The 26,991-nt window shown below is 34.3% G+C and overlaps 5 protein-coding genes and 2 pseudogenes across 5 annotated transcripts; all 7 read right to left on the bottom strand.

The window, feature by feature from the left end:
- Window positions 1-118: 118 nt before the first annotated feature.
- On the bottom strand, window positions 119-1,956 carry LOC123683901 (kinesin-like protein costa). The gene is given in 2 exon segments (XM_045622906.1): window positions 119-655; window positions 658-1,956. Coding segments are annotated over 2 exon segments (1,683 nt in total). The 5' UTR covers window positions 1,955-1,956; the 3' UTR covers window positions 119-269.
- LOC123683903 (protein nubbin-like) lies at window positions 1,950-6,491 on the bottom strand. The gene is made up of 4 exons (XM_045622909.1): window positions 6,311-6,491; window positions 4,798-5,168; window positions 3,335-3,653; window positions 1,950-2,644 (listed from the first exon to the last, which is right to left on the bottom strand). Exons 1-4 carry the CDS (start codon window positions 6,489-6,491, stop codon window positions 2,094-2,096), a joined length of 1,422 nt encoding a protein of 473 aa, XP_045478865.1. The 3' UTR covers window positions 1,950-2,093.
- Window positions 6,492-6,591: 100 nt separating this feature from the next.
- On the bottom strand, window positions 6,592-7,988 carry LOC123683914 (annotated as a pseudogene).
- On the bottom strand, window positions 7,988-13,143 carry LOC123683907 (epidermal growth factor receptor-like). The gene is made up of 3 exons (XM_045622913.1): window positions 12,462-13,143; window positions 12,062-12,360; window positions 7,988-8,925 (listed from the first exon to the last, which is right to left on the bottom strand). The coding sequence occupies exon 3, from the start codon at window positions 8,846-8,848 to the stop codon at window positions 8,006-8,008; it is 843 nt and encodes a 280-aa protein (XP_045478869.1). The 5' UTR covers window positions 8,849-8,925; window positions 12,062-12,360; window positions 12,462-13,143; the 3' UTR covers window positions 7,988-8,005.
- Window positions 13,144-13,283: 140 nt separating this feature from the next.
- LOC123683904 (protein daughterless-like) lies at window positions 13,284-14,590 on the bottom strand. The gene has a single exon (XM_045622910.1). The coding sequence runs from the start codon at window positions 14,588-14,590 to the stop codon at window positions 13,499-13,501; it is 1,092 nt and encodes a 363-aa protein (XP_045478866.1). The 3' UTR covers window positions 13,284-13,498.
- A 58-nt stretch (window positions 14,591-14,648) lies between these two features.
- On the bottom strand, window positions 14,649-15,182 carry LOC123683912 (guanine nucleotide-binding protein subunit alpha homolog). The gene has a single exon (XM_045622916.1). The coding sequence runs from the start codon at window positions 15,180-15,182 to the stop codon at window positions 14,649-14,651; it is 534 nt and encodes a 177-aa protein (XP_045478872.1).
- Window positions 15,183-15,338: 156 nt separating this feature from the next.
- LOC123683899 lies at window positions 15,339-26,376 on the bottom strand (annotated as a pseudogene).
- Window positions 26,377-26,991: the final 615 nt, after the last annotated feature.

Raw genomic sequence — 26,991 nt, 5'->3', positions numbered from 1 at the left:
GGAATGCTAAGGTATGCTTGGAAACCCTTGAAACAACTCTATCATCACCATTATCATTAGCAAGATGTTTCATAACTAATTGTAATTTATTCTCGTGTTGATGTTGTAAGGCTATAATTCGCCTCTCGGACTCCAATCGAACTTGTTGCAGGTTATAACTCAAATTTTGAACACGACAACTCAAATTTTCATTTTTATTTTCTATATCAATTACTTCAAGCTCCAACTTTTTTGTGCTGTTCCTTAGATCTACAATTTTTTGGAAATAATTATATAATAGGATCCTCATTTCTGCATTTCCAAACTGTCTTGACTAGTTTCAATTTTTTTTTGTCTTCTTTAAGTTGAGTTTCATACATTATTCTCCTTTTTTCTTCTTTCCTTTTACATTTGTTCAATTTCTCTAACTGTTTTTTGGATGTATGAACACTATTTTCAACTTCTTGAAGTTTTTTATTACTCTCCTCTGTCAAATTTTTCAAAGATTCCGCATCTTTGATTTTTTTCTTGAGTTCTGTTAATTTCAACTGATATTTTTTCTCAGAGTCGGAATCTTCATTTATTTCAGCTTGAGTAAGAGCAGCCATCATCTTATCATATTCTTTCAGCAATTTTTGACATTTCTGTTCTAGTTTCATCCTAGCATTATTTTTATATTTTTATTCTTGATCAATTGTTGCATCAATTTTTCTTTTACCTGAATTGTTTTCTGTAAATCTTCAATTTGTTTTTGGTAACCTTGAATAGCTGTTACAATTTTTTTCAAAAGTTTTTTCTTCATTTCATAAGTCATATTATCAGTTTCACCTATTTTATCATCAGTATGAACTTCCAGTTCTTCACATATTTTGTTGTTGTTGATAGAAACTGAATTTTTCAATTCTGCAAATGAATGTATGCTAACTCGACGACCTCTAGCTCCGTTTATATGATTTTCCGTACTGGAAATGCAGGAACTTTCTTTACCACTGACATTTACATCGAAATAATCAAGATAATAGTTACTAACAAGTTCATCAGTTAGGGAGGAGAAATTTTTCAATAAATCCTCAAAATTTTCCATGATCTTTTCTGAATTATCTTCCTGTTCTTCATCTATTCCTTCACTATCACTACTATGTATTGTATTACAGCTCATGTAATCCTCAGCTTCTTCCTCTTCAATTATATCTAATGATCTATGAGGCTCACAGTTGTCATTTAAGCATTCCTCGCATTCTTGTTTGAAAGTTAACCAATGGGATATCTGTTCTAATAAACTTTTGGGTAATGCTGAATTTGTTAATACCTTTTGGAACAATTCCTCTGCATTTTTAACTAATTTAAGCAATTGATTGGCTGCAAATTGAAGACTGAAAACATCTGAATCCTCTTCAATATTTTGGTACATTGTATATGAATTAACAGTGACAAAATTCTTAATAGCCTGTGACCTTAGTGCCAACTGTAAAGTATATAAAGATTCTGCAAAATCTTCTATAAAAGAAGATACAGTACATAATAATACTGTTTTAGAGCGACCACCAAAAGAATCTTTCAATAATTTTGTTAAGACAGATTGATCATAAGGAATATTATTGATATTGAAATTTGAATAATGGGGTTCAGAAAGCGCATTGATACATTGTTGTAAGGCCATAAGTCCTGGATCAGTTGGTACAGACTGAACAAGTCTATTGTTATCATAGATCAAAACTTTTTCACTACTTCCCAAATCTGTAAAACTGGCTGTTGAAATTCGGTGTCGAACAGTAGATTCTATTGTCCATTCTTGATATAATGTGATTGTGAATAAGGTGTGTGCAAATTTTGGTCCTGTATTTGACATACCTAATTGAATTAAATGGAAAGCTTCAAGTATATCAGTACATTCCACTAAGCCTGAACCGAGTAAATAAAAACATTTTTTAGCGATATCCTGGAATAAATCAATATTTCTCTCAGTATTAGTCATCTAGTGGTATGGCATACCTTTCCGAGGAACTCGCATTCAATATGTTTGCAACATTCTGCGTGATCAGTGATAAACTGAATATTCATTGCACTGTGTTGTATCACTCTAAATAGTGATCCGCAAAGAAGTTAACGTGGGGTCATTCTTGTTTGACCATCATATTGGGGTTGAAATTATGACTGCTAGATGTGACTAAAGATAAAGGACTAGGGGCTAGTGAGTTAGCAATCGCGAACATTGCGCCATTAGTATTGGCAGATGAGCACGGCGAACCCATCGCCGCAGCTGGTGGATTGATTCTCTTCTCTTCCTGTCTCCTATTACAAAACCACACTCGCACAACTTCTTTTTCCATGCAGAGACCGTCCGCCAAAATTGAAATTTCTTCTGATGTTGGCTTTGGGTTCTGCATAAACGCTTTCTCTAAAGCTATTCGCACACTTGTTTCTATCGAAGTTCTTTTTTTGCGACGTCTTCCAATGGCTTCTGGTGTCGTCAGAGGGTTGCTTAGAGCTCCTGGATTGGTCATAGTGCTGTCTGCGTCCTCTAGCCATTTTTGGAGGAGGGGCTTCAGTTTGCACATATTCTTGAAGCTCAGGTTTAGAGCTTCGAACCTGGATATTGTTGTTTGAGAAAAATCGTTACCGTATAATTTTCCCATAGCTAAGCCCACGTCTCCTTGTGTGAACCCTGAAAATAATTCCGAAATGTAAATTCTCATTGCCTTAAATAACCAAATTAAAGGAAAATATTTCCTTCCTCTTCTCTTATACCCAAAGCGTGTTTACCATGGAAGTTTGGAAAGTACAGCTTCCTCAATAAATTCGATGAGAACAAATATGAATTTATGATCAAAGTATAAAGATAATGTTAGCAATCTTAATATTTACTTGTTTTTTACTTCTTCTGTCCCTTTCTTGAAATTTATGCATTCGAGAATTTCAATTATTAGTCATTTGTGATGTGCCTTTTGGACACTCCTTGGCTTTAACAAAACCAGGTGTAACGCTACGTTGATATATTCGACTGTCAGATGACTTTAACTTGTGTGAATGTATGAAACAAATTATTATTGCAACAATAAGACCAACACCTTATTGAAGAATAAAGGAAATAAACTACATTGTATGTCAGAATTAGCTAAAGAAAACATACTAAGGAACTAACAAAGGTTCTCAAAAAAAAAGTTAGACTCAGTGCAGCTATCTTTTCGGGGAAATTCTGAATCTGAGAGCTCAACAAATGAAGGAAATTGGGAAGATATCAATAATTCTGTTGTGAATTATAACAAGACCTTTATAAAATTTGAAAAATGAAAAAAAGGCGGAGCAGCTTTCCTACTTCCCATATTCTAGATAAAAACATACAATCTATACTAACCTAACTTTATCCTCCTCTGTTTGAACGTCTTGGCAAACTGTTCAAGCTCCTCCAGATCCGTGGTCTCTTCCGGAGATGGTTCAAGAAGCCTGGATGGAGTTTTAAGATGTTGCGGCGTTAAACCCACTGAACCAGGAGTGCTTGGAGTGAGTAGACTAGCAGGAATGTGGGCAGCATTGTTGGGTGGTGTTATTTGAGTTTGATGAGGCACTATCGTATTGTTCGTGGGAATGCTTGTGTTGTGCTGGTGTTGTACGACATTTTGTTGCTGATGTTGTGACTTTTGGAGTTGTTGAAGTTGTTGAGCAATTTGTTGTACCTTCAAAAGAAAAATACTTCGTTTAATTTCAGTTTTAAAAACAATGTTAGAACATTTACTAATGAAACGAGATAACTGGCAAATACTATTCTCAATTCGACGCAGCATTGTTTTTTTTTAAACAATCTAAACATCCTAGTTTCATTTGATTTGCATACTTCCATCTACCCAATTAAACGAAAAATGATCAAAGAACTATACCCGATCATTTAGATTATAGTAAGTAAAACGTCAAATTTTCCTTATCTACAAGGTTACTAAGAACAAAATTTTGATCAAACACAACCTTTAACAAGTTAAATATTTCTGCCAAGTTTTACCACAAAATTTCAAAGTCTTTTTGGTGTTGCATTTTTTTATGTCACAGAGTATGAATTTATATACATAGTTAAAAAAATATACTTGGCTTAGGTTTGGTGTGTGTCACGTCACTGATGTTGTTTAGATCATTGGTACTTCCTCATGTGGATTATTGCTCGTCAGTTATGTTTAGTTTAAATAAAGGTAGCATAGATAGGTTACAAAAAGTACAAAATAGAGGTATGAGAATTATTTTGAAATGTAATAAAAGAACTCCCATAAGAAATATGTTGAAATGTTTGAAATTGATGAGTGTCAATCAAAGAATTATTTATAGAACATTAGATTTAATATTTGAGTGAAAACCTAAAATTTGCTAATGAGATACATAATTATAATACACGACGTCGAGATGATTTTTACATAGAGAAAGTTAATACAACATTAATGAATAAATCCACATTTAGCAGGGGATTAGTTATCTTCAATAAACTACCTGAAAAGATCAAATATTGTAATAATTAAAGAGAATTCAAAAAATGTTTAATGAGTTATATTTATGAAGAATTTAATTAAGTTAGTAGATTACATTTGTATTGTTTTCAATAGCCTAGTGCTAAATAAAGTTTATTATTATTATTATTATTATTATGTTGTGGCTAGGAAGAAGAAAACGGGTTGGGTATTGCAGTAACGATGAATCGTAAGGTATCGTAAGTTTTTGTTCCTTAAGGTAGAGTATTGTGGAGCTGGGAGAGTAGAGCATATTGTTGATGTGAATGGATGCCTGCTTTTAGTCATACTATTCCTGGAATCTCAAAAAGAATGAATTATTTATAGGTACCTTTTCTTTAGCTATAGCAATCAGAGAGTCGTTGACCTGGTTTTGTTCGAAAATATGCTTGAATTCGGATTCGGTCCTCTGCAGCCTTTCACCCATGTAAATGGCTTCGTCGTTCAGTTCTGTGGTGTTCTGATTCAACAGAATGGCTTCGTTCTTGATCTTTTCGGCATCAGTTGAAGCGTTTTGAGCAAGATCTAGAGCTTGGACGGCCTTCTTGAGTGCATTGTTCGAGTACAACTTGGCATCTTCGAGGGTTTTATGGCCTTCATCATACTTTCTGAATGCGTCATCGATTAGCTTTTGAATTTCAGGAACTCTACTCAGAGCTTCTAGGGCCTCTCGCTTTTTCTCTTGAGCTTGCTTATCGAAATCTGTTGAAGAGATCATTTTTCATATATTGTACTTGAGTTTTTGATTGAATCACGGTAATCTCAAGTGAAATGTTCACAAAGTTCTCTTTGTGTTTAAGACATATTGCCAGAATCGCTAAACACACTTGAAATTAACTAATCAGTCGTCCTCCTTTTATACAGGACATTTGTACAAACTTAGCGACAAAATTGATTTGAGAATCCCTTCAAGCAGATTGCTTAAATGATCAGATTATATTTGTAAGGCTTTATCAAGTGAAAAAATAAGGAAGGGAAATTAAAACTGACAGAATCACTATATTTCACCGTACATTAGAATTTTGAACATTTCATCTGGAACTTCTGCAGAGAAAAAAAAACTATTTTTATAACTATTTTTATATCGATGAGTGTTCCTTTTCTTTAAATAGGTCTTCTCTAGCGACAAATGAATATTTTGCAAGTACAATAATGTATGTCATCAGTAGAATGAAACCACATAGAGCTGAACTAAACTGGAATTCATTAGGACTTGAGAGATTCCTGGAGATTTATATCACAATTGAGTTGAAAACATTGTAAATTTCACACTATGGTTTTTTATCCTCTATTTCGACCGAAACATCTTGAAAGGTTGACAAAAATATGAAGATATCAAGCAATTCGAACCCGGGTTCATTTGTTACAGAATTCAATGTTTATGATTTTATGGTTTATATATTTTTTCGGCAACCGTCCGGGAAGTGCTCACTTCCCGGACGCTTTTTCTCTGAGAAAGTAGCATTTCCCGGCCTAGTCCGGAAAGTACGTACTTCCCGGACTAGGCCGGAAAAGAATCATAGAATCCATAGCAACCGAGATAACGGCTGACAGTTCATATGAAATTAGTTGTCAAAAATTTGCATGTTTTTTTATCGCAATAAAATATGAAAAGCAGCAGCGATAGAGTTATTTTACATGATTGCCGAAAAAATATTGTACGCAACACGCCCGAAAATGGTTTTTTTGGACTCACAGACTTCCAGGACTCGCTTACGCTCGTCCTGGAATTTTGTCTATTCGTCCAAAAAAACCCTATTTTCCGGACTTGTTACGTAATAGTAATTTACGTATTGTTAAGTTGTATTATTGGAATTAATAAACCCAAATGAGGAACTACTCACCGCTTAAAATCTGGTACGTTTCCATTGTCGAATTCGACAGCTTATCAGCTTCTTCAACTGTTTTCGTTGTTTGGATATCATAAAGATCGATGTCATTCAATTGTTGGCCAAGTACAAACTGTTGATCTTCTGCTTTCTGCAACATTTCCTCTCCACTGTACAATTGTTCGTGTATGTCCATCAAAATTTCTTCGTTATCCTTGGTGATTCGCTGGACTTCAGTTATTATACGATCTGCTTCTAGTTTGATCTGTTCTGTCTTCTGTTTTTCTTTCGAAACGGTACAACCAAGTTGTTCACTTGGCTCAACAACGATAGAGCTTCATTTTTGGCTTCCCTAGCCTTTACGCTGGCAGTTTCACTGAGCTGTTTAGTTTTGTTGAGGTTGGCTTCAATTTTGGACAGCTCATTTTTCAAATCTTTGATCTTACTGGGAACCACATTTTCTTGCATGTTCTAGGCTTTTTCAGCTAGAACATAAGCATTCTCTGATTTATTTTTAGCCTCGTTAGCTTTCTTGATAAGTTCCTGAGATTGTTGTTCGAGTTTATCAGCGAGTTCTCTGGCTTCCTGAGCTATTGTCGTCATCTTCTCAGATTGCTGTCCTACAATTTTGGCTCTATTGACCGCATTTTCAAGCGCTACCTTAGCTTCTGTTTCGAAGGCATAACTGAGATCGTTCAGCTTGATTTCGGCTGTTTCTAGATCATCCTCGCTGTTTGAAATGTTTTGCGAAGCAAGGTTCGATTTGTCTATAGCCAGTTCTACATCTTCCTCTATTTCAGACAAGGTTCTTGTGATATCCTTTTCCCTATTCCTTATATCTTGGACTTGTTTGATGATGCTGTTTCGCCAGTTGCTTCTACCACCTTCGAGTGAAATTCATTGATGCTCTCTTGAAGGTTCTTGAGTTCTTCCGGAAACTCTTCATCGTTTATAACCGTAGGCCTGTTCTCGATTTCTTCCAGTTCGTCCCTGAGCTTGTCGAGTTTATCGTTATGTGCTCTGGCTGCATTTTGCACAAGGTTGTAGCAATCGGGACAGTCGATGCAACCCCTCTGCCTGTCGAATTTGTTCTCTTTGCAGCGGTCACATCTTCTACCCTCAACGTTGTCCAAGCACGGGCATTGTCCTGATGCGTCACACTGTAAATCCTTGGAACCTATGGAATCGCATTCGCAGTCTTTACAACCGTCCAGGGAGAAACCATACTTTCGTGGCTCACAGTGATCGCATCGTAATCTGTAAAAACAAAATAAGGAATAACATTTCTATACTCTGAATTATTTTGATGCTTGCCTTCTACTGACACGTAATTGGTACATTGTTAGCATCATTATGAAAGAGTTATTATTAGTCAACATTGATTTTTTACTCACCCAGTAACCCCTGGTCTACAGAAACATTGTCCCGAGTAGATATCACAAGTTTGGTTGTAGGAACCAATAGGATCGCAGTTGCAAGTCTGGCAACCTTGGCCACTCTGTAAGTTGTAGTAGCCATCCTCACATACGTCACAATTTTTTCCGCCTACGTGGGGCTTACAGTGACAAGCACCTGATACTTGGTTACAAATTGGCAGACCTGACGGGTTGAGCTCGGTACCAGGGGGATAGCATTCGCACTGTTGACAGTTTCCTATGGGAGAAGCGACAGGGTTGCCCCAGAAACCTGCAAATCGAAGAATTTGTTATGTTAGAATTTTTTTTTGTTCATTTGGTTTCCTTCACATGGTATGCACTCTCCGTTCTTTGCTCTCTTTTGGGGAGGACAGGTACGTACGCAAGCGCCATTATCTTTGAGGAGATGTTCAGGACATTTCTCGACGCAAGTAGCACCATAAGCGTACTTTCCTTTGGGGTTTGGCACCCAAGAATAATTAACAGTGTTGTAAATCTGCATCGGAGGGCATTCTTGGGTGCATTCACCGTCGTTGTAGAAATTCTTACAAGCAATACAGTCGCCTTGTTTTGGCCCTACGCAACCACCGGCGCAAAAAAGATGGCAGCACTCTCTAGGTTGAGATCCAAAGCACCTGCCCCCAAAACATTGGGGGCTACATTTCACTTTCGAGAATTTCTGGCAGTTTTCTTCTCCTTCGCCCCAACAACCAGCTTCACATTTTTTATCACAAGAGGGGCATATTCTTTCAGGGGAGGTGAAATTGTAAACATAACTATACTTGGAGTTTGGGTCAGACATAATTTCTTCCCTGTTTATCGTTTTCACATGACATAGGTTATAATTATTGAACAGTCCAATGTTTCCGCTTAAAACATCTCTCAAAGCAGGCAATTCAAGGGTATACATCTTGGATAAGGACACTATCAAGGAGAATTCTTCACCACCGTTGTTCATCCTGAAAAGAGTTCCTCCTCTGATGATTTGGAGCTTCGGTAGAACTATCCTCTTGATTTCCACGTGTGAGATCAGGATGTATCCCGTTACTTCTCTGATGTACTGAAGGAAACTGAAGTCTAAACTGTCGTCTTTCAGCCATGTCAGCTCAAGGTTACCATCAACGTATGTACAGTTCATGAATCTGTCCTTGAGGTTGGCATAATGGTGTTCTCTATTGGAGGGAACCGACAATCGGGCATTGGTGCCGATGCAAACTGAAAAAAAAATGTTCCAGTTAGTATGATGTTGAGCTTAAATTTTGGAAGGAAATTATGCAGATGACTGTTGAGCATTCAGTGTTGAATATACATTTTCATTGAGATCAGATCAGTTGGCTTAATAGATATACATTTTTATTTATAAATGAATATAATACAAGTGCCTTAAATAAGAAATTATTATATAATATTGAAACCTGAAAAAGTAAACATTATAATCATCGTTTTATGAACTGTTCATAATTTCATCTTAGAAATATCCAATACTAAGTGATTGGAAAAAAACACCAAAGGAAGAAGTTCCTCAATATCATCTTCATTCTTAACGGGTTGTGAAGCGACTATAGAATTTCCGATTTCTAATTCCGATGTCAAATCTATCAATACCCAACAAGTCCGCCCACCAGTATCAAGTATAAACCAATTCGAACTCAACCTCCTCATCATATATACAACTTTTTAAACCTTCATTGCACTAATCGCTTGTCACTGTTTCTCTTTTCGTGCAGTTGGCACTCCCGAAGCTCTGTTTGGGTTACAATGGAATGAATTATTACTTCAAGTTGGCGTAAAACAGAGAGTAAAGACTGAATGTCTGCTACAACACACCTCTGGAAGATTGATAAGGTGATGAAAAAATTACAAGGTGTTGCAGTAGCAGAGTTATAATGTCCTAATATCAATACACCGCCAACTCTTTGGTTACTTAGTTATATACTAATACACAATAGTTATTTACACGGCGCATAAAAAAATTCAGAAAAACGGGATTTTCCAAAGTTTCATTAAGGGTGAAATTTAGATCCTTTGAAAATGGGCAGTTTTTCAAATACTGAAATTATATAAACTTTTTTGACGTTGTAGTTTCAATAACACACTTGAAGCTTTCTAAAAGAAAATTGATAGAACAATACAATATTAGACGTTTATGGAAAACTAATCATAATTTTCAGCTGAAAATTTGCATTTTGGGGTTTTGAGGTTATGATCTTTCTCCCTAAAATAATTTCAACTTCCGGTTATACCGGAAACCTTTTTTCCATTGGCACACCCAGTATATTATTGCATCATTAGATAGCTTTTTTGATGACAATTTCGGAAATATCCATTCCTTAGGTAAAAACACAACGGTTGATGAGGAATTCTTATGGAAAAAATGGTGGCGATGGGGATTTTTTTGAATTTTTCGACAGAAAGAGCTTTTTTCGGAATTTTTTTTTCGATTCTGCAAAAACGTAGTAATATAAGACTGCGGTTTGGACCAAAAATGTACAGGGTCAGAAGATCATGAACTTGGACAACTCAAATTCATCAAAACTAAAGATTTTCAAATCAGAACCTATATTTTTTTTATTTCAGTCGATTCTACGAACAAAAATAGTGGGCAAACTTGGGCAAACCCTATACCTAAAATGAATACTTTGAGAGTTATCGAGGAAGAACTTTAAATGAGGAAAAACCGCAATTTATAATTGCGTGGAGAAGTGTGTGACTTCCGGAAAACACAGAAAAAAACTAAAATTCGATGTTTCCATAACTATTTTCACGGATACAACTTCAAAGGGATAAGATTACTCAACTCTCCTTAATACCTAGTAGTAAACCAATTGAAGATAAGCCAAATCAAATCAAAGAAATCATCAAAATCTTTGGAAACATTCGTTTTGACAAAATTGAATGGAGAACTCGTGAAAAAACAGGAAGATATTCTGAATTATTTCAAGGAGTCTCATCAATATTTATCACTCAAATGATCTGTTTATATGTCTGCAAGCTTTTTTCAAATAAAACTGCATCTCATTTAAATCATATTGAAATTATTAAAAAAGTTTGCAGACATCATATGAGCGATAAATATTGATGAGACTTTTCAACCGAAAATATGCAGCCATTTCGAACTCCTCAAGAGAATTCAGATCAAGTTTTCAAGAATTCATTGAAAACTTATATCTTACAATTATCTTCTTTGAAAATATGATCTTAAGTTTAAATCATTGTAATAACGAAATTTTTCAACAAAAAAAAATTGATGACAAGTGGGGTATTTCCAAATTAGAATCTCATGAAGTTTATGAATATATGAAATAGAAATTGGAAATTCGCATTTAAAAAAACTAAGTGATATCGTGTTTCACTTCAGACCAGCCGTAGAGTCAGAAAATAATTCAAGCTTATGCGCGCAGTGCTATCGATTCCGTCAGAATTTCAATAATTTTCCTAACCCACCCTGTATATCTCAAACTAAAAAATTGTAAGGGATAGGTATTCACCCTACTGATTGGAATAACAAGTCTTTTTGAAATTGAAGAAAATATCTAACATGAAAACGATATATTTTCCTCAGAAGAAATGGTTTCCATCAATTGAAAACATTAATTCAGGAATATTAAATCAGAAAAAATAACAATGTTCAATGTAAGTTTCAATATTACACAACTTTTAATAATCGAGTACCTATAAAAAAAGGAAATGGTTAAATTAGAATCAGACCAAACACATACTTATTTGAATAAACTCATTCCTACAGAAGCATTCAATTGTATTATTCCAATTTTTAGATATGTATAAATTTCATGTTCTTCATACAAAACAATAAAAACGACCTTGACCTGGGTAGACAAACTATTTTTGCAGGTCTTTGAATGGCACATTAGAAACTCAACACTTCTTTAAAATAATGGATAAATCGTGTCAATTGTTATGTTCAATGTTTAATTATAAAAACTAATGAAAAAAGAAAAAATATAATTCAATGAACATCACCAAAAAAAAAACTATTAGGCCAAATCAATCTTATCTGCAAGATTTATAATTCCACTCTTTTATTAAATTTCTGTTGTTCCTGGTATTATCTACTGTGACGGAATTATATTGTTGTATAATATCATAACATAGGCTAGTTTCGGCCCTAACAAAGCTCAAATAAATTTGCGATGTAACTAATTATTCTTATCTATATCAGTTCTTCTTAGCAGTGTTTGATCTCATTTATTTCAAAACAATGAAAATGAACCACGAAATGCTCATTCTCATCTTTAAAAATTTGTAAGTGAAATTTGGAATAACAGTTGAAGAAATGAATGAAGATCAAAGATTTTCCACTCTCTCCAGCTCCTAGCAAAAGGAGCTTTACCTGTCTCTTAAGTGTTTGCTTGTCTTTTTCCAACATTTTATCTATTTCTTGACTTTTATGCCGCTGTTCAATTCCTTCTGGGCTGAATTTGAAGCGTAAACAGCACGAACACAGTTAAGTGGACATTATCAAAACATGCACTAAGGGCCGATGATCAACATCACTAGTCAAAACTTTCAGGGTTGTCTCTGCTGTAGTTGTCGGAGGGACAATCATCCACGCATTGCTCTCCGTCTCTGTACCTTGCGCACCTGGTGCACATGAATACGTGGAAACCATAGCCTGTACATGTTTCACACCTGGAGAAAAAGACAACAGGTAAAATAATCGTTTATTATAAGAAAGACGCGACTTTGAATACAGCATAGTATACGAGTCTAGTAAAGGAGGATGAAATTACCTTGGATGACATTTCCTGCAGATAGCCTTTCCTGCCAGAGGCTTCAAAAGAGAAGCAGAAGCAGAAGAATGAACTTCACCAAAAAAAAAAAACTATTAGGCCAAATCAATCTTATCTGCAAGATTTATAATTCCACTCTTTTATTAAATTTCTGTTGTTCCTGGTATTATCTACTGTGACGGAATTATATTGTTGTATAATATCATAACATAGGCTAGTTTCGGCCCTAACAAAGCACAAATAAATTTGCGACGTAACTAATTATTCTTATCTATATCAGTTCTTCTTAGCAGTGTTTGATCTCATTTATTTCAAAACAATGAAAATGAACCACGAAATGCTCATTCTCATCTTTAAAAATTTGTAAGTGAAATTTGGAATAACAGTTGAAAGAAATTTAAAAAAGGGAAATTAAGGCATTGACCCAAAAAATGATTTGAATCGAAAAAAAGAAATGTAACGGGAAAATATCAAACAATTATGGGCAAATTAGAATTGAATATTCCATACTTCAAGCGCTTAGGATGAATGAGTTTGGAATTAATCAAAAATAAGAAGAAATTAGATTAGATTCAAAGAGAGCTTATTCGTCCCTTTTCACTCATAACCAAAAAATATTGAACATTTTAATATGTAATAACATAATGGAACAGTGGAAGTGCTTGTCCTAATTCAAACAAGAGTTGTTATGGAAATCTCAACAGAATATGAGTCATAAAACATATAAATGCAATGAAAATCATATTTGTTTTTCTAGAGTAGAAGAGGTTGAAGCAGAAGTAAAATAGGATTGCCTTTCAGTGCAATAATTCATGACTGAAAAAGTACTGCTACAATATATTCAAAAATTCTGATCAAGTTCTAACAAGAAGGAAACTGTATTATAGTTCAAATATTTAAGTACTTGTATCACAGAATATCCTTAAAAAAATATAATATTGTTCATGATTGATGCTTGATGAAGAAATGATGGCCGTTTGTACGAGTGTGGGTATGTACAGGTGGCAACCCTGCCATTGATAAATTTACTAGCAATGCTATTGAGGCTGACCCGGATTGTGAGGCAAGTTGGTAGGGGGACCCGTTATGGTGGAGTAGTGGGGGGTGCCCAACATGTGATGTGGTGGTCCAGGACCTAGTTTTGGCCCATCTTCTGCTTTCTCTTCTTCTCTTCTTTTCAAACAAGCTGCCTTTGGATTCAAATTTCTTTCCCTAACTTGTTGCTCTAACGTCATTATAACTTCAACTGCCATATTAAGTATGCCAAGTTTTGTCTGGGGTTTATCCGTTTTCAAATGTGCCATACATATTCTTCCCAATTCCTTCAACGCTTCGTTTATGTCCCGAATACGTATTCGCTCACGAACATTGTTGGCCTGTCTACGTTCTTTTTCACGTACTGCCTTGTTGCTGGGATCGTCTATTTCTTCTTCTTCAGCGTTACTATACCTCCTCGACCTTTTGGAAGATTTTGATTGTGGCCCACTAGTCGAATTTGGTTGTATAACACTTTCTAATGAGCTGGATGGTTTTGTATCACTGTCTGGGGGTTCCTTGCGTTTCTTTGTGTTGTACGTTGCCCTCTCCACTTTGATTGGTTCTGGTAAGTGTGGTTCTGCTCTCTCTTCTTCTCTTCTTTTCAAACAAGCTGCCTTTGGATTCAAATTTCTTTCCCTAACTTGTTGCTCTAACGTCATTATAACTTCAACTGCCATATTAAGTATGCCAAGTTTTGTCTGGGGTTTATCCGTTTTCAAATGTGCCATACACATTCTTCCCAATTCCTTCAACGCTTCGTTTATGTCCCGAATACGTATTCGCTCACGAACATTGTTGGCCTGTCTACGTTCTTTTTCACGTACTGCCTTGTTGCTGGGATCGTCTATTTCTTCTTCTTCAGCGTTACTATACCTCCTCGACCTTTTGGAAGATTTTGATTGTGGCCCACTAGTCGAATTTGGTTGTATAACACTTTCTATTGAGCTGGATGGTTTTGTATCACTGTCTGGGGGTTCCTTGCGTTTCTTTGTGTTGTACGTTGCCCTTTCCACTTTGATTGGTTCTGGTAAGTGTGGTTCGGGAAGCGGTGGTACTGCGTATCCTAGAGAACTAAAATTAGGCTTACACATCTAGGATATGGTCACATCCTTTGCAGATTAAATAATTGATGATCTCAAGTATAATGATTCACTGAGATGAATGACTTTTATCAATATAACCTACACTACATGAATGGCAGGTACTTACAATTTGGAACTCTCTTCTTCGATCAAAAGCTCTTCGTATACCACTGTCAGACCACAATTTTGCTATAGACGGAGTGTAACTTAGAAAAAGTTTTGCATCTAAATGCAATACTTTGTTGAATAGAAGTAACTCTTTTTCAGCACTAGAGTTCGTAGGGTCACCCCAAGGAATGTCTAATTTAGCCCTGGCATCCACTAAACTTTGCATCCCTCGGACAACATTTTCGTATATGACCTGTTGGAACTCCTTGAGATATTCATGGTCGAACTTCATCCCATGAATAATCCTCATTTGTTTGAGAAATGTGGATTTTCCACTCTCTCCAGCTCCTAGCAAAAAGAGCTTTACCTGTCTCTTAAGTGTTTGCTTGTCTTTTTCCAACATTTTATCTATTTCTTGACTTTCATGCCGCTGTTCAATTTCTTCTGGGCTGAATTTGAAGCGTAAACAGCACGAACACAGTGAAGTGGACATTATCAAAACATGCACTAAGGGCCGATGATCAACATCACTAGTCAAAACTTTCAGGGTTGTCTCTGCTTTCAGAACATGCTACAGATTTCGGATTTACTAAGGAAAATAAATTGACGGATTCCTACGTTTGGTAGAGGTGGTAACAGAAGTCATCTGTCAACGATGTTGCCAAATTTTATTTAAATTATACCGTGTATTTTTTGAAGTTATATTTTGTGATAATTCATATTTGAAAGGATCGAACGAAATTTTGAATAAAAAAGAAAATAAAGAATATCTGCTTAGAGCAGCTTCATATCTGTTCTCTCCAAATGCAGCTACTTCACCAGTAGATGCCATTTCAACACCCAACATGAAGTCGGCTCCAGCCAATCTAGAAAATGAAAATTGGGGCACTTTCACCCCTACTTTTCCAACGCCATGCAAGACCTTTGTTTCTTCACAAGGCTCTCCCATAATAACTTTGGTTGCCATAGCGACGAAATCATGATCTACAGTTTTGGACACAAATGGAAAAGATCGAGATACTCTGACGTTACATTCAATGACTTTGAGTTCATCATTCTTAGCAATCAACTGCATATTGAAGGTCCAGTAACATCTAGTTCTACTGCGATTGCTTTTGTTATTGCTTTTATCTTAGACAAAGTTTTAGGGTTAATGTCCTGAGGCGGTGTAACTAAAGTAGCGTCGCCAGAATGAACGCCAGCATTTTCAACATGCTCCGAAAGTGCCATACATAAAATCTCACCATTTCTCGCCACAGCATCTACGTCTAATTCTTTCGCATTCACTTCGAATTTGGAAATAACCACTGGATGTTCTTTGCTGACATCACTTGCCGCTTTCAAATAAGTTTCTAAATCTTTATTTGAATGAGCAACATTCATTGCTGCCCCACTCAAAACATACGATGGACGTACTAGACAAGGATATTTGACTTCGTCACAAAATTCGATTGCTGATTTGAGATTTGTTAGTTCCTTCCATCTTGGTTGTTTGATTCCTATTCTATCCAACCCTCTGGAAAATTTGAACCTATTTTCAGCCTCGTCAATCGATTTTGGAGATGTTCCCAGAATTCTTGCTTGTTGATGATATAAATCCATTGCTATACTATTAGGCAACTGACCACCCATGGATAAAATTATACCAACTGGATTATCTATATTATAAATGTCCATAACAACCTCATAAGAAATTTCTTCGAAATATAATCTATCAGACATATCGTAGTCGGTACTGACTGTTTCAGGGTTGTAGTTCACCATAATTATTTTTCTATTTAATTTTCGAAGTTCTCGAATACAACCAACAGCGCACCAATCGAATTCTACTGAACTTCCAATCCTATATACACCTGAGCCAAGTACCATCACATGTTCCTCATCAAATGTGATATCATGGGAAATTGCATTGTACGTCAGATATAGGTAGTTTGTTGTTGCTGGCCATTCTGCTGCCACAGTATCTATCCGTTTCACAAATGGTTTGACACTTAATTCCTCTCTCATATTTCGTATAGCTTGTTCTGTACTTTGTACTGCTGCGCCTATTTGTTTATCGCAGAAACCTATTTGCTTAGATTTCAATAATATTTCTCGAGTAACTTCTTCCGGAGTAAGTGATTCCAAATATGTATTCCAATCGATTACATTTTTCATTTTCTGCAAGAACCACCTGTCGATTTTAGTGAGTTCATAAAGTTTATCCACGGTATATCCACCTTTCAAGGCTGCAGCTATAACAAACATTCGTTTATCAGTAGGTTGCTCCAATTCTTCATCTTCAACTTTTTTTATATATGGATCAAAACCAGATACATTTTCATCGACCATTCGGAGTGCCTTTTGAAACGCTTCTTCAAATTTTCTTCCAATTGCCATTACCTCTCCCACACTCTTCATCGAGCTTCCTATTTTAGTACTGACCCTTTGAAATTTATGTAAATCCCATCTAGGGATTTTGACAACACAATAATCTAAACTAGGTTCGAAGCAAGCAGTTGTATCTCCTGTAACTGAGTTTTTGATGTCAGGAAGTGGAATTCCTTATCCTAATTTAGCTGCTACATAAGCTAATGGATAACCGGTAGCTTTACTGGCCAATGCAGAACTCCTCGATAATCTTGCGTTCACTTCAATTATGTAAAACTCCTCAGAATCAGGGTTCAAAGCATATTGAATATTACATTCTCCAACGATTCCGAAATGTTTAATTACTTTTATGGCTATAGTTCGAAGCATATTGTATTCCCTATCACTTAATGTTTGACTTGGTGCTACAACAATGGATTCTCCTGTATGAATTCCTAAAGGATCGACATTTTCCATTTTACATACTGTTATACAGTTATCATAGGCATCCCTAACAACTTCATACTCGACCTAGAAAAAATAAATAACTCAGTGGTTTTGGTAAGACGGAAAAACCTGATAACTTACCTTTTTCCACCCTTTAAGTGATTTGTCGATAATTAATTGAGCTGAATGTGCCAAACCTTTGATAGCAAGTACTCTTAGTTCCTCCTTGTTATTAGCGAACCCAGAACCCAACCCCCCTAAAGAAAATGCTGCTCTTGTCATTACAGGATAACCTAGTTCTTCTGCTGCCTCCAGAGCTTCATTCACTGAATGAGCTGCTAAACTTGGTGCGACTTTTTCTCCTATCGCGTTTATTTTTTCACTGAAAATTTTTCTATCTTCTGTATCTATAATTGATTGAATAGGGGTTCCTAGTATATTCACATTATATCTTTCAAATACTCCTTTCTTTTCTAATTCAATACCACAATTCAGACCAGTCTGACCACCAAAGGTAAGTAGAGCTCCATCAGGACGTTCAACTTTGATTACTTGTTCCACATACTCTGCAACTAGAGGTAGGAAATATGCTTTATCAGCTAGCCCTTTAGAAGTTTGAACTGTCGCTATATTTGGATCGATGAGGACAGTTTGGATATTTTCTTCACAAAGAGCTTTGATTGCTTGTGATCCAGAATAATCGAACTCTCCAGCCTGTCCAATAGATAATCCCCCTGATCCGATAATAAGAACTTTTTTTGGCCTCGCAATACTAGAAAGTTCTTTTTTGAATGATAATTTCGATTTGATACTTTCCATAGCAGTCATTTCCTTTTTGCCCTGATTTTTCACCAGATCTAAAAATACATCAAACAGACATTCTAAATCTTCTGGCCCAGCTGTATGCTCTGGATGAAATTGTACACTGAAATATGGAAGCTTGGTATGAACTATTCCCTCATTTGTTTTGTCATTAGCATTTGTAAAAAGTGGTTCTCAGTTCTTGGGCAAGGAGTGAGGATCCACAGCATAACCGTGATTTTGTGAGGTCATATAACATTTTTTCGTATGTTCATGAACACATGGTTGATTGTGTCCGCGATTACCATAACTAAAAAAAAATAATCAGTGGACTGCGTAAGCATAAAAATATTCAAACATACCTCATCTTGAATGTCTTGCATCCTATGGCAGAAGCCAATAGTTGATGTCCTAAGCAAATACCGAAGATCGGTTTCATTTTTGGAGATCTTAGCACTACTTTCATGTTTTCTATTGTGTCTTTACACATAACAGGGTCACCTGGGCCATTGCTCAGAAAGAGACCGTCATACTCATCTACATTTAATTTATGATTCCATGGAACAACATCTACTCTAGCGCCTCTTTTCAAGAGACATCTTATTAGGTTGTACTTCAAGCCGCAATCAACGGCACAAATTCTTGGATATCCATTTTTGTTGTATGTAACTGGTTTCTATAAAATATTGACTGAGTAAAGACTATAATAATGTAGATTCCTAAATTTCAAATCATTTGGATTTACAGTTTAGTTCGCCTATGATGAGAGACTGGTTTTAGAGAACAATTTCTCACATTCAATGTTCGGAAGAGAGTTTGAATATTAGGAATACATTTCATACGAATTCAATCGAACTGTTTTTTTCATAAATAGATCTTTATGCATCGACAGAGTAGATTTGCCCTTAAAATACTCTAAAAACTTAGAGATCAAAATTTGGTTTGTCTTCATTGCTTCAATATGTTCTAATATTTCATTGAGAGTTAAATTGTACTGATATTCGACAAGAGTCAATTAATAAATAAATTGACGAATCAAATGCAGATATTTGCCGAAAATATGGATCATTCAGTTCTACAGTTTCAACTATCTGAAAAAATAGAGGTGAACTTCAAAATTTGAACATACCTAAAATAAACAGCCTTATAATATTGGGACTGTCAGGGCTAGAATGGTTCAACGAAAAATATTACAAAACGTTCCCATTAGAAAATCTATATTGCAGAAGAAATCAGAAGGATTTTCAACTTATCGTCCCCTAACTAACCCTCTTCTAACTAAAAGTTGGATTGATCGCTTCAAAAGAAGATACCATATAATAATAATAATATAATTTCAAGTAGAATGCATGAAGAAGCTGCCAGAGTTTCAAAAATAAGATTGCTCAAATAATTCTTGGCCCGACATTGAAAAAAAAAATATTCTAATGGTGATATTTTCAAAGCTGACGAGACTGGAATTGCTTTGAAAAATATGCCAAATCATACTCTTATGTTTCAAAACGAGAGATGTTATTGAGGTAGGTAAAAGAAATAATGATGGAATTACAGTAGGTATTAAATTCCGCTAACATGTATGACAAGGAAAAATTTATTAATTATCGAAAAATCAAGGACACCTAGATATTTCCTGTTAATTATATTTCAAATAAAAAGTCATGAGTCACATCTGAAACTTTTGATACTAAAATCAGAAAATGGAAACTTGATTTACAAAAAAGAAAACACTTATTCTGCTCATCCACATTTCAAAAATCTATAGAGCATAAGTGCATTAGTGTTTCTGCCTCCAATTACAATCTCAAGTTAAAACCTATGGACCAAGGAATTAGAACATGTTTAAATATCATTTAAAAAAAATACTTCTAGTAGTTTGATATCTCATTTAGACAATGTAGAATATTTTAAATTTTCTCTTCTTGATGCTATACTTGTGTTAAATAGAATGAAGAGAATTCTCAACGGACTCAGCTCAGTTTATTTGATTGGGCAAATAGAAACCACCTATATATTATCACCAAAGAATTGAGGGACTATGACACTCTGGACGAGTCTGGAAATTTGTGAATATCTATCTGACGAAACGAAACATCAAATGAAGATAACGATAAAATATGGCAGTATCCATCTGCATCCCAAATATTTGATGCAATGAAAATTATATCTAACTGAATGGATTTGAAGATGAGACAATAGAAAAATATTATAGTCTTCAATAAAAAATAGAGCGATCATTACTGAATAAAAAATTTTCCTTATTTATATTTTCCTGGGTGAGTGCAAGTGTATTATTTATATTCAGTTGTTATTATATTGTTTACCTTAAACAATGCGTTGAATGTTTATAATCCTACGATGACATATGTTTTATTCACATATATTCTTTCTCCATATTCAGAAAATAGTTATCACAATCTTACTTGTAATAGCAGAGGCTGAGAATAATGAGACTATCTTTGTAATAACCGAATTCTGCCAATGTTTTTTAAATAAGCGCTCGTATATAGCGATCAATTCATTTTCCTCATCAATCTCATTATAAGCGAACATTAACATGTAGGTAACATTAGTGAACACTCACAGCCACTGAGACTTCTGCGACTAGGTGTAATATATTTGGATTCTCAAAGGTTGTTAATTCAGTTGTTTCGGGTAGCTCATACACCATTTTTCCTAGACAACTTCCTTTCTCTCTAATTTTTTATCGACTCCTTGTATACCTGGTACATTTTCCTGCACCATCCATTCTGAAAATGTTTGTTGTTTTCTCCAATGACTGGGATAATCACAATATTCACCCACAACCAATGCATATGCCCAGATCTTGGAAGACTCGAAAAAACTGAAATTGAAAATATTACATTTTTATAAAATGAATTAAGCAAAGGTCAGATATAACCAAATATGATGAACAGAATGGGTATTTACCAGGGAATGCCATGCTCATCTTTGAGTTCTTGGTCAGGAACACCATAACTCCCAATAATAGGATAAGTTAAAATTAATATCTGACGATTGTAACTGGGATCTGTTAAGGATACTGAATATCCCACCATTCCAGTTTGAAATACTGAAAAAAAAATGGTTTTTAGAATAATCATCATTCAATAAAATATATGAGGATATTTTGTATGAACTCAATCGAAGTTTACACAAAAAGACAATGCTAATTTAAAGAACAAAGTAAATAAACTGATTCTACATAAAAAATAATTACAGTTTGCTATATAACTTCAGTTGCTTGGTAATCCGAGATACAGTTTTCCTTAAAAATTGACTATTTAATCATTAGTCCCAATTTTTCGAGAGGAAAAAATTGTATGCCATTGAGATGTATTTAAGACTAAAAATTATTTTTTATTTGCTCATTCAATTTATGAGTAAAAACTTTTTTTCGTATAGGGCACCAGTTTTATGCAAAAAAATCAAACATCTCAACTTTAATACATTATCAAGAACTATCCATTAATAGATAATCCATTAAAGAAATAAAAATAAGCTTAAGGGACTTTTTTCAATGAAAATGAGTCTACATACCAAAAAAGGCATATGAGAGATTTTTTCTAAATTGAACGAGGAACTCAAAAATGATTTTCATCTTGAAATAAATCACATTATTCTTTTAAAAATTAATTGGTACGCCACTGAGATATTTCTGGCTGAATGATAAAATTCCCAATTCTATGTCAATAAATGCACAATCACTGTTGGAATTAACTCACCAAATTTTTTTGAATATCTCATCCGCTTTCAGAGCAATAATAATAACCAATATAATGTAATATGTAGTTTGTTTTTAAGAAGAAATCTAACACCCCGTATCTCGGAATGTTTGCAAAAAAAATTTTATAGCGAACTGTCATTATGTAGGTTATATTGTGGAAATCAATTTTTTTTAATTTAATTTTTCGTTTCATGTAATGAATTTTCATTAAGTAAGGACCAAATCCATTAAACGCCATATAAAAGATTTAACATACATGACAAAATTAAACAAAAAAGAACTTTTTTAGAAAAGTCCAAGTATATTTGGAGAAAGATTTGCATCGTTTGTTATTCCTCATTCTCAAAAACTATTGATGGTTCTAACATCAAAGAAATTGCATTTTCATTGAGGAGAATTCAAAATTTTTTATTATTAACTGAGGTTGTATTAACACTATTAACAACACTCACAGAATCTTTATAGGCATTTAACGAATGTTTCGATATCGATGCTGTCATCTTCTGGAATTAAAAATAGTTTTTTAATTTTTGTTTTTAAAAATAACACCATCGTTTTCACAACGTGCATCAAACACTTGTTAAGATTTTATTGATTAGAGTGTGGCTACTACAATTTCATATTTTTGTTCAGTTGATAGATCTCGCACTACTTCTCCCCTGACCATTTTTGAGATCACAACTTTTTTAAGGATGAGTATAGCAATATAAAAAGTTCCTCTGATTTACCGTCCTTTTTTACCATATGCAATAATTCAAAATAATTTTTTACGTTCTTGTTTTTAATTTTATAAGAACCGCATTTTCAGCCTTTGACAAGACTTTTTGTATAATATTTTTATTATTCATAAAAAAAATTGTTTGTTCCGGAAATTATATCATGCGTATATAATTATTCTTCAATAAAAATTTATCTGATTTTCTTCCATTCCAAAAAAATTAATATGATGATGAACTCTTTGAAATGAATAATAGTGAAAACCTCATATATAAAAAAAAAGTTTCAGGTGGCCTTGGAATTGAACGCTAGACCAATAAATGAAGATAGGCTAGTTATTTTTCATATTCATTCGTCAAGATCAAGAATTTGCTATTTACTCAATTTAGTCAACAAATTTCGGCAGATAACGCTGAGGTCACACAGATTCTTGTCTCAAAATGATTCTCTTTAATAGCCTAACCGATATGGTATCTATTGAAGATAACATTTTTCAATATTCTTTCAGAAGCAAATTATTTTCCGCTAGTAAGTGTTATCAATGGATGATCTTATTATTGGCTGTAATAACAAGTAACTATTTTTTTTCACAGAAATTCTGGTGGAAAACCCAAAGTTAAAATGTTCGGGGCTTTTACGAGTTTTCACGTTAACTCGAAACAGGAATTTTTCGATCCAAATAGATATAGCTCTGTTGATAAAATAAAATTTTGAACCATGAATAGAAGCCATTAGAATGTATACATATTTCTAGTCAAGCTAAGAGAATTACAGTAGGCCACTGGCGTTATACGAATGAATGTCTATACCAAATTAAATTTTAATTTAAATTTCAATAAAACAATTACTCCTCCGGAGCAAGATTGATTGTTGTACTGCTTCTATTTTGAGAACGCGATCTATGTTTCAAAGACGAAAAAATAATAGTCAAAATATTCAACAGTGAAAACCATATCGACTTCAAGGGCAATTTACAAAAATCCAGATTGACAAAATGAATAGTTTTTTTTTATTTTGAGCTCTCGTTTATTCAAACGCCTATTGCGCTCTTCGAGACCTTGAAGACGATCTTCCTGGATATGTTAGTGATTATTTTACATATACAAACTAAATTCCAGCCTAGGTCAGATATGCTTGAATTTCCTGTGTTTCTGATGACGAGATTAACACAAAATTGTTAGTGGATCTGTTGTCACTGAAATATTGGGTATATCTTTCGATATTTTTATCGATTTTTTTTGTGATTCTTATTATGCGATCAACATGATATTTGGCATGAAGCTTGAAACTGTAGTTCTTCTAAATGCGAAACTCAACTACCCCTAAAATTAAAAAAGTTTTTCCCTTAGATAATTATCGCGTGCACTATAGCAAGGGCCAAGGACTTTATCGTTTGAGACCATTCTCGGCTCAATATTCAATACAGATATCTTGAACAAGTTATCTAACGCTCTGCTCAGGGAAAAAGTCTCAAAAACAGATTTATTGATTAGAAAGATGGAAATGATGAAAATCTATTATTTTTGATAATATATTATTGGAGCATTGTCCAGGGCCCCCGCAACCACGCGTTCAACGCGTGCACCGCACGCGGGCGCCACTCTTAAGGGGCGCCAAAATCTCTTATAGACCGCATGAAAATCCGAAAGACCAAAGGTTTTTGAAAAAGATTTTTTTTATTTTTTCAACAATTTTAAACGTGCAAAGACATCATCACTAAAACGCATATGGTATACATAAACAATCATAAATACCGAAGCGATAGCTTTTAGCCAGGGGAATTACTGAAACTTTCGCCACCATCTGTAGGAAAAATACTACATGTTACAGAGAATTTCTGAAACTACCAAAATCTGCTTGCTATGCTATAACAGCAGAAACCTATACAAAGAATAGTTATTTTGTTTCGAAACGTTTAGGGGTTGAGGTCAAGACGCAAAAAATTAAAATACTCAGATAATTGGAAAGATTTGTATTTTGTGTAATTATGGTTTGTTTTACTGTTTCTTGTTGTGATTAAATTAAATTTCATGAAATGGTAAGTACCTATCCACATACAGTATTAGCATTTCTATTAGTCTACAAAATTCGATTTTTTTTTCTGTTTAAAATGGTGCACCTCCTAAATTATCCCATACCTATATACTATAATATTATTTTTATTTGCTTCAAATAGGGAAGTATTGTTTGTAATCGTGAAAAAATTGAATCGACTTTGATATTTTGAATTTATTACCTGGGGCCACCATCATATTATACTTAATTTTTTTTTAATATGCACCCTGGATCTGTATTATTTATTTGATGTTCGTAGCCGTTTGACATTCTAAAAAATTATATTTCACCTTTGCCAAAAATTAATTATTATAACAGGAACAGAGTATGTGCTTCAGATCGGTTTTAACTTATTATTATTATTAATATTAACTCCGTTTAGGTTTAAAGGCTCGGATTTAAGGTTTAAATTCATAAAAATGAAAACATACGGGTTATTCTCAAAGGGATGGCGCAAAGTAAATCATGGGTGAATGTCCTTACCAATTTTGGATCAAGTTTTTCTTAAATCCTAGGAGCCATACAAGAGAAAACGACCTTCTGATGCAAAATTTCGAGAGCAAAAAAAAGCTAGACTTCAACAAAGGGAGAAGATGGCTGGGAGTATGGAATAATATTTAATAATCATTAATAATAATATTAATATTTCAATATAATATTATGAATAATTTGAAGAAGAATAAAGCTCAGGTTTGGATAACTCTGCAGTTTCATTACAAAATTAAAATAAAATGCGGTTTTGATCGAATGCTTGAATGAAATAATGAAACATTTAAAAAATGTATTATGCAACAACTGACAGCATAAAGTTCTTAAGGCATTCAATAAAGGTTGCTGATAGTTTTTTTAACCCTTCTACAAATAAATTCCTAACAAAAACTGAAACATTTTTTTCCGATTATCCTGCGACGTTTTTCTCCACTTTCCCCCCTTAAGGGGCGCCAAAATATTTTCGGCACGCGGGCGTTGATGACCCTTGCGGGGGCCCTGGCATTGTCTACAATGAAAACCACAAAACTAGTCATCAAATTAATTCTCACCGCAGACTTAAATACCCCTACTTCATATTTTTGAAAATTTTTCAAATTTCATTAATTGAAATTGTTTTTTCAGAAGTCCATGAAAACATTTGGTGAAATATCAAGGAAACAACGGAATAAGTATATTATAGAATTAGTATTATAGATTTCAATATTGTAATTTCAAAATTCGCCGACAACAAATACATGTTATGTACGCATTTGACAACACAGCACACCGGAAAATCTAGTGTTGTGAAGTTAAAGAACCGGTTCCACATATTTTAATTAGTGATAAGAGAAAACGAATTGATTAGGAAACTAATAATAATATCTACTTATAGTCATACCAGGATATTTTGAGAAAAACATTTAAACTATTATATTTCTGAATGGAATAGAAAAAACAATACGAATACAAGTGAACTTACCAACTTCACCATTTTTCGGTATCTTCGCTCCGAACGATTGTCCTTTGATTATTTCTCCATCTTCTAATATTAAAAAGCATGGTGCGGAGTTTTCCATGTTTGTTCTTGTTTACATTATCATCAAACTTAATTTATATCATGATCAAACCTTGATATATTGGTACCATTTTTCGAAATGCGCATGATTGGAGTACTCAAGTGTTCTTTTTCTTCACATGATTGTACTACGATTTTGAGTATCCAGTGGCGGTACCTTCAGGCGGTTCGAAGGATTCCAAGGGTCAGAAGTTTTGCGCGCTCGCTCATAAGTAATATCATAGGTACCTTGAGATATGTTGTATTGAAGCCAGTTTCAAGCAATTTGTACATTTGACTAGACATTGAATAACCCATTCGAAAGATTAATGTAACTAACAATAATTTTAAAACGAGCTTTTCTTCAATTAGTCTCGAATTCATATTTTTAAAGTCAAGTTGTGAATATTTTTGAATTTGGATGCGTTCAATGAGCTGGTCAATCTGTAACATTCGTAATAAGCTCAATAACTCAACAGTCAAAAACAGTGATCAAATTGTATATTTGACAAATTTTGGTGTGGTTTAGAATCAGCCTGTATATACATAATTCGTACCCAGAGTTTTTCAATTCGGTCAATTAAAAAACACTCAGTATGAAACCTGTATAAGGGCTGGCCGAAGACCAGTAATGCAGATTTTGATATTGAGTCCATATCTTACTTCAACCAGATTACCAAAAAT

This window comes from Harmonia axyridis, chromosome 7 (assembly GCF_914767665.1).
Source record: "Harmonia axyridis chromosome 7, icHarAxyr1.1, whole genome shotgun sequence".
NCBI classification, from domain to species: domain Eukaryota; kingdom Metazoa; phylum Arthropoda; class Insecta; order Coleoptera; family Coccinellidae; genus Harmonia; species Harmonia axyridis.
The sequence above is the reverse complement of the archived record's forward strand: the minus strand, read 5'-3'. Positions and strand labels throughout refer to the sequence as shown.

Excerpts from the sequence above, each read along its gene's own strand:
- LOC123683903 (XM_045622909.1), bottom strand. The coding sequence starts at position 6,491 with ATGGACATACACGAACAATTGTACAGTGGAGAGGAAATGTTGCAGAAA. Across the intron at positions 3,654-4,797 it reads TTGCTATAGCTAAAGAAAAG|GTACAACAAATTGCTCAACA; the intron begins GTACCTATAAAT and ends TTTCTTTTGAAG. Across the intron at positions 2,645-3,334 it reads ACAGAGGAGGATAAAGTTAG|GGTTCACACAAGGAGACGTG; the intron begins GTTAGTATAGAT and ends AATTATTTTCAG.
- LOC123683907 (XM_045622913.1), bottom strand. The coding sequence starts at position 8,848 with ATGAACTGTACATACGTTGATGGTAACCTTGAGCTGACATGGCTGAAA.
- LOC123683904 (XM_045622910.1), bottom strand. The coding sequence starts at position 14,590 with ATGTGTAAGCCTAATTTTAGTTCTCTAGGATACGCAGTACCACCGCTT.
- LOC123683912 (XM_045622916.1), bottom strand. The coding sequence starts at position 15,182 with ATGTCCACTTCACTGTGTTCGTGCTGTTTACGCTTCAAATTCAGCCCA.